Source organism: Physella acuta, unplaced genomic scaffold (assembly GCF_028476545.2).
Source record: "Physella acuta isolate Inbredline_101_S28 unplaced genomic scaffold, ASM2847654v3 ptg000565l, whole genome shotgun sequence".
Lineage (NCBI taxonomy): Eukaryota > Metazoa > Mollusca > Gastropoda > Physidae > Physella > Physella acuta.
In genome coordinates, this window is record NW_026732084.1 from 388,521 (window position 1) to 400,000 (window position 11,480).

An 11,480-nucleotide genomic window follows, 5' to 3' on the forward strand; every position below is an offset into this window, starting at 1 on the left:
CCAACCCTTAAATTATGCACTGGTACAATTGTACATGGTATATTAATTTAGGGTTGCCAGGTGTCCAGTTTTGAACTGGACAGTCCAGTATTTGAGCAGACTGTCCAGGATAAAATAAATATAAATACTGGACAAGTATATGAATATACTGTTACCCCCTTCTTCTGCTTTGCGGCATACCTGAGAAGGGAAGGATGGAAAGGTGTCCAGTATTTTCGGAAAAGGTATCTGGCAACCCTATATTAATTTGATATTCGTATATTCATTTTTATCTGACCACTATCAGACGTGACGATAGGCACACACAACAGAAAGGTGGTTCTTAAACTGGGTTCGATCAAAACCCCGAGGTTAGGTGTGTCAGTCTCAGGAGTTCGGTGGAGGCCAAGACACTCACGCTACTGATATGATTTACGATCGCATTTTGTCTGTTTTGACGATAAAACTGGCAGTCGCGACCGATGACAGTTCAAATACAACAGCACGATATAATACATAGATTATTAATAGTGTGCAATAGCGAGATAACAGGCACCAGTAGGCCTATCGTGATATTTCTATATTTCGTGCGTGGAAGCCTTGACGATTTGACACACATACATCACGATTCGTCAAACACCACTTATACAGACGCGCGTGACAAACTTTTAAAAATAAACTTTTATTTAACGTTTAACTTCCTTCCTCTGTCTCAATCCTAGACTCTAGATCGAAACAGGAGAGCGAATTTTTGGTTACTTCTAACCTACTTCTAACTTGGATCAATACCCAATGACAATGCAATATGACATTAAATTTGACTTAATTGGATCACTATTTGATTTTTTATGAATTGATTAAAATGGTCTTAAATTAGTAAGTGTTCCTGTAAGGCAGTGTATAAGGCACAGCAACGTGGCACTGATTTGCAGTAAATAATAAATATTCATTATGATTTTGTGTGAAATCATATTTTAATGTAATGTTGATGAATGGTTCATTTTGTGCACCAATAAAAAATATAGATCTACCTATGTTTTCAAGTTGAAAAGATCTTTTTTTTTTTTACTTTCTCGTACATACGAAGTATAGAGAAAGTCTTGTAATCGTGCAAAAAAAAAAAATAATAAAAATAAATTAGAGATTTTTGCAAATCTCGACGTTTTACACCTCACTGATACGGAAAACCCTAATTCTGCAATCTTGTCCGTATGTCTGTGTGTGTGTCTGTAAACACGATAACTTAAGTACCGTTAGAGCTAGGTTGATGAAATTTCATATATCAGCATTTTATCAAAATCGTAGATCCGTATCAACTGTTGTGCGATTTCCGATAACTGGAAGTGGTACTTTTTCTACTTTGAATTTTTCAAAAGCCTATAACTTGAGTACTATTTCAGATAGGTAAATGAAATTTCACATGTAAGTAAAAGATCTAATTCTCTACCATCTGTCGAATTTTGAGTAATTTCCGTTGACCGGAAGTACTAATTTACGCTATTTCCGATTACTCAAAAAATAATGTTAATTTATAAAGTACTAATAATATTGCGCACTATTATGCACATTTTATTTGGCGTTCACTGGTGTGCAATTATTTTTTCTACGAGATTTTATTCTATTTTAAAAAGTTTATGTATTTAAAATGGATTAAAATTCATGTCTATATCCCGAGTTCCCATCCCCTGTTTTTTAATATAAGAATATTCGAGAAAGTTTAGGGGAGATCACTCCCGGTTTATTTATGTTAAGAATGGTTTGGTGAATTGACATATGAACAGTCTTTCTTTTTGGCGCCCCCTAAGCTCGGCGCCCGGGGACATATGTCCCCCCCCCCCGCCCCCCTCGCTACGCTACTGGGGGAGGGAGGGGGTAAAAATCGTCAAAAAAAACGTGACGTTATCTATGGATTACCCCTGATTTATGGTTCAATCAAACCCCAACTGTTCGGTGAGACAGCCTAAGGGGATTGACGGAGGGTTTGGGGTCAGGGGGAGCGGCGAGTCGATATAGATCTAGGGCCTATATGATTTAATTATTCTACGAAAAAGGCACCACTATCCTTAAAATCATAAAATGGTTCTAGGGGGAGCGGCAGCGGAAGATAGAACTAGATTCTATATCTATTACTTATCTATCCAGATCTATTAACAAGAGTTCGGTGAATGCGCACACGAAACTGGTGGGGTTCGGTTCTCTCAAAAAGATTGAGAACCATTGCTCTAGTAGTTTTAAATAATTAAATAGATATATAACCGGCGCCGGTAGTAGCTATCGAAACTTCCAGCACTGATCCTAGTGATAGTTTCTTAAAGGTCTATCTAGATCTATGTATTTCCGTTTAAGTTTAATATAGTTTTATAAATTAATACTATTAGATTTAGATACCACCATGTCTAACATAGAAGAGGTGAGTCGATTCTTTTAGTTTTAGATAGAGATCTAGATCTAGATCTAGAGATCTCGACTCTTTATTTTTATTATTAGATTAATCTAGAATAGATCTAGAATCTAGAGTAGAGAGTAGATAAGTACTAAATACTACTAGTACTAGATCTAGATTTAGTTAGTACTAACTAGTAGATTCGGTAATCTATCGTTTTGGGTACGTAAAATCGCCCGCGGCTATTTATGTACGAAAACGGGTAAAATCTTAGTTTAGCGTCGTAAATTCGGCCAAAACTAGTAATGTAGGAGAGAGTGCAATAATGAATATGTCATTAAATATGAGTATATTTTCGTATATTTTGATAAAATATTATAAATAATTGAATAATAGATCACTATTTATGGTTAAATCAATTTAAATATCCTGAAATTAATTTTTATCAACCCTGTTCGAGATAGTAAATTTGCTATTAAAAACAGCAGCCATCTTAAGAAAAAGTTATTTAGAGTAGCTTCCCTTTCATTTCTATTCGTATGAAAATGTATCTAAATATGATTGTCTTGTTGTATAGTCCGTATAACAAAGCATTTTTTTTTTTAAATTCTGCTCTTTAAAAACTGAATGTCCTAAGAAACAACTTTATTAATTCTAGAAGCATTGTGAGATGAAACTTGTATCCATGTTTAAAATCACGTTTTTTTTTTACTAATGTTTATTTGATCTTACTATTACTATATAGTTTGAGTTTTTTCTTATTGTTTGAATGTTCACTATTTTCATTTCAGGTTTTTCTTTTCATCAGTTAGATCTTGTGATTCTATCGTAACTTATGACATTTTTTTTACTTCTCTTTACCTTAATTAAACCCCAACCTCCGTCATATTTTTGTTGTCAATGTCACAACAAGTCATAAGGGGGCATCCATAAATGACGTCACACTCGTAGGGGGGAGGGGGGTCCGTAATTTTGTAACGATGTGTGATGAGGGGGAGGGGGGGTTCAGATGTTGCGACGTCACATTTTTGCATTATAAAAAAGCAATGTAAGAAATCGAATTTTAGACGTTATTTCGCGTTTTAGATAACTGTTTTAATAAATTGTAATAGTTTAGACAAGATTTTGGAAAAATATCGATGTTTAAAAAAAATTCAACTGCAATTTTGAGGGGGGTTGCAGGTTGAGGTGTGACGTCATTTTAGGGGGGGTCTGGCTTTTTGTGACGCCGTGTGACGGAGGGGAGGGGGGGAGGTAAAAATCGTCAAAACGTGACGTCATTTATGGATGACCCCTAATGTAAAAAATTACGCTTCGCTCTGCCTTATCTAAGATCTCTAGCCATAATTTTGACAACAATAAATGTTCGTCATCATTTATATATTCAGAGAGACAAAATGTATTATCCACCAGCTTCCCTCGTAAAACATCATCTAAAAAAATCAGCCACTCCACCCCTTAAGTGCGTGTTGTCATTATGGTCGATCGCAAGTCTCCACCTGCCAGTCACATTTTGGTTATCCTTTGTTTTCAAATTGTCAATATCAAGTACCCAAGTGAGTGATATGGGGTTGTCCATAAATGATGTCACATATGATTTTCTACGGGAGTGAGTGAAGATTTGTGACGTCAACTCAGGCGGCTTTGCAATTTATGACGTGTCGGTCTCATGAAAGGAGGTGAACGGGGGAAAATACCTATGTGGTTGATGGAGAACCTCTATAATGCTTTGTTCAATCAAAATAACGATAAATAAGCATTAGTATACGTATACCTTGCTTAAAACGAATTATTATAAATGTTGCAAGCCTTCTAGTTTAAGACATTTGGCAAAACGGCCTTAACTTAACACATTATCCCCGTCAAAAAAGCTTGCCACCAAATGCCTGCCGACGAATAAGCCGCGTCTAATGCGGGGCGTTAGGAATACGGCCATTAGCATGGGCCGCGTTAGAGCACCAGTAGGCTATCGCGCTTTGTAAGATGACGTAAATACTTAAATTCAATTTCGCTAAACTGCGCAAAAATTTAGTAATGTTCCATCGTTTGAGGAAATTTATTTTCTTGGACTTAAATTGAAGTATCATGTTGACTGTCTGGCTCATAATTTCCGAATATCACTTTTAATGTATCAAGATTCAGAACTATAATTTACTTTAATATAAGTGTCATCTTATCGTTTATTGTGGTTTTTATAAAGCGCAGAGCAGCTACAAAATCGGACGGCCATCCTGTTTTCACCAAGCTTCTTTTGGAGCTTAATATGGGTAGTCTAGTTCTATACGGTGTGAGCTTAATACATTTTTAAAGGGCCGAAAGTCTCAAGACAGCAAGCTTGCAGAAATAACTACGTACGTTTAAATGGACGAGTGATAAGATGTGTTAGGGGCTGTTTAATGAACACCAACCTATGTAATCAAACTAAACGTCGCAAAAGCGTCAAAAAGGCAGTGCTTGTTGTTTTTTTTTTCTATAAAATTAGCCTAACGGTCGGCGGTACCGCTACATGACGTCACGTGCGAACGTTAACTCGGTGACGATGTGCTAAGTGGGGGAATGAAAAAGGTAGGGTTCAAGAAATGCGACTCGGTAAGCTTTTTACATTTCTTGACCCTTCTTAATAGTTCTTTCGTCCCCACTGAGAAAATGGATCACCAATGAATGACGCGGCATACTTCTACAGCTGGTCTCACACAACCATCCCGTTTTCACGAAAAAAAACCTGACCCGTCTCCAAAATCACATCGCTGAGTTCTACTCAACCTCTCCCCACCACAAATCACAATTTCTATCTGAAACAATTTGTTCACATGTTTGCTCTGTAATAATGCACGCTGTCATTACTATCTTAAGAGCGACGTCATTTATGAGCGATCTAATATGGATTTGCTTACTGCAAATAAAGTGTTCAAAAGTTCGACCTCCCAACAATTGTTGTGGTCTTGGATGCACACTATTAAGTCTGATAAGTTCTATTAGTCATTCATGTCAACTATATTTAAAAAAAAAGAAAAATTACTATACAGGGGGTCATCCATAAATGATGTCACGCCTTTTTTGACGATTTTTACCTCCCCCCTCCCCCACACGTAGTCACAAAAAGCCAGAGCCCGCCTAAAATGACGTCACACCTCAGCCTACAACCCCCCCCCCCCCCCTCAAAATTGCAGTTGAATTGTTTTTAAACAGCTATATTTTTCCAAAATCTTGTCTGAACTCTGTCAAAATAGAGTATTTAAATCAATTGTTATTACAATGTATTAAAACAGTTTTTAAAACGCAAAATAACGTCTAAAATTCGTTTTGTAACATTGCTTTTTTAAAATGCAAAAGTGTGACGTCGCACCATCTAAACCCCTCCCCCTCATCACACAACGTCACAAAATTACGGACCCCCCTCCCCCTACGAGTGTGACGTCATTTATGGACGACCCCCAACATATATTAAAACAATACAAAACAATCATATTAAACCACAAAATCAACACAAAAGACATGCGAATAGACAATTTATTGTTTTTAAAACATGGCCGCTGCTTGTATTTACTCATTGTTGTCTCGAACGGGGTAGTTTAAAGTTTATTCCAGGATATTTATGACTGGTTTGGTCTTGGATTGTGATTTGTTATTCAATTATCTGTTATATTATGTAAAATATGACTTAAATATGGCCAAATGAAAGAAATATTCATTAGTTACCTTCATCGCACATTACTAGCTACGTTGGAATTTACGACGCTAAACTAAGATTTTACCCGAAAACGTTACCCCATTGTCAATTATTAAAATGTAAGGAGTCACCTGTTTTTCACATTACTAGTCGCGGGCGATTTTACGTACCTAAAACGATAGATTACCGCCTCTCTTCCTCCACCCCCACCCCACCCCCACATGATCTGGTGAGCGGTGTTCACTCTGTTTACATTTTACAATCATAGATACGGGCTTGGTGACGGCTATAGTTAGGGGCAGATAATTTAGTTTGAAACGATTTTAAACTTAGAGGAGGTAACTAAGAGGAGGCTGCTTTCACGTGGGGGGGGGGGGGGGGGGTTTAGTGTTTTTAAGCAAATATTTTCAGTGGCAGCATTGGTACTGTCGAATTCACAAATTATAAATTACTGAAAAGTAGAAAAAAAAAACTAAATAGCGGCGTATGATACGCAGCGGGTCGGCTCATATATATATAATTCTCTTCTGGGAGCCGTTAGAAAACAAGCTGCAAGCGCCTTACAGTCCCCTCTCTTCCTCTCTATCGCTACCACCCCCACCCCCTCACATGGTCTGGTGAGCTGTGGTTCACGCTGTTTACATTTTACAATCATAGAGACGGGTTTGGTGACGGCTATTAGGGGCAGATAATTTAGTTTGAAACGATTTTAAACTTAGAGGAGGTAACTTAGAGGAGGCTGCTTTCGCGTGGGGGGGGGGGGGGGGGGTTAGTGTTTTTAAGCAAATATTTTCAGTGGCAGCATTGGTGTTGTCAAATTGTAAATTACTGAAAAGTAGAAAAAAAAACAACTAAATATCGGCGTATGATACGCAGCAAGTCGGCTCATATTCAATAAAGATTCTGGTAATCTATCGTTTTGGGTACGTAAAATCGCCCGCGACCAGATCTAGATCTAGTAATGTGAAAAACAGGTGACTCCTTAAATTTTAATAATTATTTCACATTTTGAGGAGGATTTTTAGGGCCTATAGGCGCCTATAGTATATAAATTACTTAAAATTAGGCTAATGGTAATCTATCGTTTTAGGTACTTAAAATCGCCCGCGGCTAGTAATGTACAAAAAAGTTACCTCATTGTCAATGCTTTAATAGAAGTATATTGTGATATATTTGTGTCAAATATTATAGATAAATGAATAATAAACCTAAATCAATGGCTAAATACTAAATATATATATCAATATAGGCAAGAAATTAACTTTAAACGGCAGTGTTTGCGAGCAGGATTTGCTATATAAAAAGCGGACATCTGTAAGTTAGAGTGGCTTCCCCTGAATCTTGCGCTTATTTTAACACCATTTTTTATAGCTATGGCTAGAATAGTTTTATTTTGGTGAAAATGGCTGACATTTGTCCGGGTTTACAATGCTATAAAGTTTTTATCATTTTCAGTGTAAAACTTGACTGATCAAATATCATAATGGTTTTATTTATTAGATAATAACTAAATTTACATGAATACATTTAAAGTTGTCCACTAGCTTGCATGTTCAGAAAAGTTATAGATCTAACAGATATTGTTATGTGGCTTTTGTTGGCCTCGGTGCAAGTTTCTCATTTATTAGACCACTGAATATGACACTCACTGGTTATAGGAATAATTAACACAAAATGTAGGCCTATTAATTGTTAAACAAGTAAAATAGGCAGAGGCTAGTAATGTGCGACAAACTTGCCTCATTGTTAAGGCTTTAATTAACTTTAAGGGGGTAGGCTCCTGAATTAAAAGGCGGAAAAAACGTTTTAATTAATAAGCTCTTTTTATTTATTTGTGTATGTATAAGTAGGGTACTCAAGGGAAAATATTTGCATGTACCAGGGACTCTTCTGAAAATATGGTTGCCATGGAAATGGTGGCCATCTTGGAAAAACTACTTTTGTGGAGTTCTAAAATTTCATAAAGTAACATATAAACCACCCATAAAATCATTGATCATTTTTGTACTAACACCAATAGAGTCAGCTGATCTAGTTTTTTTAAACCGAAAAACAGCTAGAAATATTTTTTTGAAATTTTCAAAGTTTTTTTATGGTGAAATACCATTGAATTTAGCATTAATTTCATTGGAATTTCACCATACCATATTTTGAAAATTAAAAAAAACTCATTTTTAGAGTGTTTTCTGTTACAAAAACTAGCCAGCTGACTCTATCAGTGTTAAAACAAGAAGGATCAATGGTTATATAGTTGATAGATATGTTAGTTTATGAAATTTTAGAACTCCAGAAAATGATGTTTTTTTCAAGATGGCCACCGTTGCCAATGCCATGGCAGCCATATTTTCAAAAGAATCTCCGATGTATGGAAATATTTTAAACAAATAAATTAATAAAACGTTTTAATTAAGAAGTTGGTTTTTTTTTTTTTTGGAGCCTACCCCCTTAATTTTAATAGAAGTAGAAATCTATATATAATATTGTGATATATTTGTGTCAAATATTATAGCAAATTGAATAGTAAACAAAAATCAATGGCTATATACTATATATATATCCATATAGTATAATCAAGGATTAGATCTAGATTCTAGATCTATAATAATTATAGAATTAAGCGTCTATAGTTTATAGTATAAACTATAGGCCCTTAATTCTATATTATAGAGTTTATAGGGTTATGAGTTATATAAATAATAATAATATAGGCCCTATGCCCTGGCTGGATGATTTTAAATAAATACTGATGTCCGATAATAGACTCTTCCATAAAATAGGTGTGTCCGATAATAGATTTTTCCATAAAATTGAGATTAGCCAGCCAACCATGTGTGTATTTACTTAACTACCAGTAACCTAACACCCTTTTTTAAAGAAGATTCTATTATCGGACACTAGTATAAAATCCCCCCCCCCCCCTGGCTATACTATAGGCATAAATAATCTATTATCATAGTAAGACATAGATTCTAGTTAGGTAGATCTAGAGAATCTAGTTTAGTTAATAGAGTACTTCTTTAGACTTAAGCGCATGTGCGCGGTTCGCTCCGTGTTACGCTAAATCTAAAAAAAATCATTTGCAATTTTGTGGGGTGGGGGGGGGGGGGGGGGAGGGAGTTGTAGGCTGACATGTGACGTCATTTTAGGGGTGGTGTCAGGCTTTTTGTGATGATGTATGCCCGATGTGAGGGGGGGGGGGGGGTAAAAATCATATTAAAAAAATGGACGTCATTTATGGTTGACCCCTTACCGTGGGTCAAAATAAAAATATATTGTAATTCCAAACTTAATAAAGCCTATTAATTTATATGAAGTATTATTATCAATTACTGGACCTGAATTAATTTATTAGAGTTTATCAGTTATGTATGTATAGGGTATTGAATTATTTTCCCTATACCATATACGGAATTAAAAATATACTCGTAACCCTCTGCGATACGCACAGTCACTTTGCTGCTGTGATAGGCGTAGTCACTTCGAAAAAATCTATCCAATAGGCCTAGATCTAGAATTAGAAATCTAGATCTAGAATCTAGAAGTAACCTTGTAAGAAGAAATAGAACAATAATTAGCACATACACTTAAAATAATTAAAAATACATATACGGAATTAAAAATATACTCGTAACCCTCTGCGATACGCACAGTCACTTTGCTGCTGTGATAGGCGTAGTCACTTCGAAAAAATCTATCCAATAGGCCTAGATCTAGAATTAGAAATCTAGATCTAGAATCTAGAAGTAACCTTGTAAGAAGAAATAGAACAATAATTAGCACATACACTTAAAATAATTAAAAATACAAAATAATTAGGCTAGCTAAACAGTATTTAAAATGCAACTAAAATCAATCTAGATCTACTTTTAAACATTAGTTAGGCTATGTATTAAAAATAATACGGCGCCAAATAAAATACGGTTTACATTATTTTTAGTGGTTTTCAAAACAGACTACGCCATGGTATAAAATTCTTGTAGTGTTGATATCCTCTCAAATTAGATTTGACAAATACAGGTAGATCTACATTTTGCCAAAGGTTTTCATCAGCACCCAATATGACCAGCAGGGTTGGCACTATACCATGCTTGCGTAAATACAACACATTTGACTTCATATATTTGACTTAAATTTTACTGTGAGTCTCATAACGTGGCTTATATCATCCATTGCATGTGATGAGACACGTTGATATTGGACAAACTGGGAAATGACTGACAGGGTCAGCCAAAGCCTATGATAAATATTAAAATAAAACAGTCTGTGGCTGACCACTTTAAAAAGACCAAGCACAATATTAAAACAGATTTTTGTGTGACCATTGTCTGTTATTGCCAAAATTTAAAAAACTGACTGAACTAGATTTGACACTTTAGCACTTATGATATAAACGAACAGGTATCCTTAATCTACCCCCACCAGGACACCATGCCCAATCCTTACCCCAATATATTGTCCAAGTGTATTTTAACATGCTTCTCTTCATTTGGATAGCGAGGTCTTGAGGATCTCACCAGAGATTTTGAGTTTCTATTTCACTATTGATTTATTGTGCAAATTAATTGGTGTTCTTTGGGCACATTCCCACTATCATGCAGTTTATTTTCCCTCTTATGTTAATGTTATTGTGTTTATCACCCATTTCACATAATCATTTGATCTCTGTCAAAAATTTAAAACTTTTCTCAAGTTTGCCATTGTCTCTTTATTATTGCCTTGAGTAGCAGCTACTTTCTCAGGGTTCCCAAGCAGCTGAAAAACCGGGAATTTTGAAATTTTATTTTCCGGCCGGGAAAACCGTGAATTTCGATGAATAGCCAGGAAATCTTGCTTCCCAGGGTTTTATTTTCCTTTCGGGTGTCATGAGATTTGAACCAGGAATAGGCCTATCCAATCGCTAGTCTTGCGATCTAGTTTTGATGCACAAATTCTAGTCTTGCTGGTTCTCGTAGTGCCTCTTTACCGTTGATCTGTTTTACGCCCATCACGCAAGCGTACAAGGTACATCTACTGCTATTCTAGCTTAAGGTTACCCAACATTGGCGTGAAGTCATTTTTTTTCCTTTTTTATTTCAGGATTGGTTTAAAATTTAGTTTATACACATGGTTTTTTTTTTTTTTTTTGGCTTACTTCAACTTGCCTTGTAGTCTAGAGATGGACCTAAATAAACTTTTATTAAAGGACTAGGATCGTGCGCAAGTACAATTTTGTTAAATATTATTACCTATTTTAAGGATAACCCTTCTAGCAGACTTATTTCTGCAGTGTACATTTCTCCAACTTTTTAGATTAGGTTTCAAATTGTCACTACTATCAGCTTAACTCACTATATTCATATTAATTGTATTAACATAAACAGTTGTTTTGTATTGGGGGAGGTTCTAGAATTGTAATATTATTACTTTATAATGATTATGGGATCAAGATGGGTCTTCTGTTTTAAACTA

The 11,480-nt window shown here is 35.5% G+C and overlaps 1 protein-coding gene across 3 annotated transcripts in view; it reads left to right on the forward strand.

The window, feature by feature from the left end:
• Positions 1 to 2,218: 2,218 nt before the first annotated feature.
• LOC131946598 (acyl-CoA-binding protein) overlaps positions 2,219 to 11,480 on the forward strand; it is a 14,978-nt gene continuing 5,716 nt past the window's right edge. Inside the window, exon 1 of one of the 3 annotated variants that reach the window (XM_059307480.1) lies at positions 2,219 to 2,389. In XM_059307480.1, the coding sequence (XP_059163463.1) occupies positions 2,372 to 2,389 (18 nt within the window). In that variant the 5' untranslated portion in view covers positions 2,219 to 2,371. The remainder of the gene's footprint in view (positions 2,390 to 11,480) is intronic. The other 2 variants (XM_059307481.1, XM_059307479.1) reach the window with 2 other exon arrangements.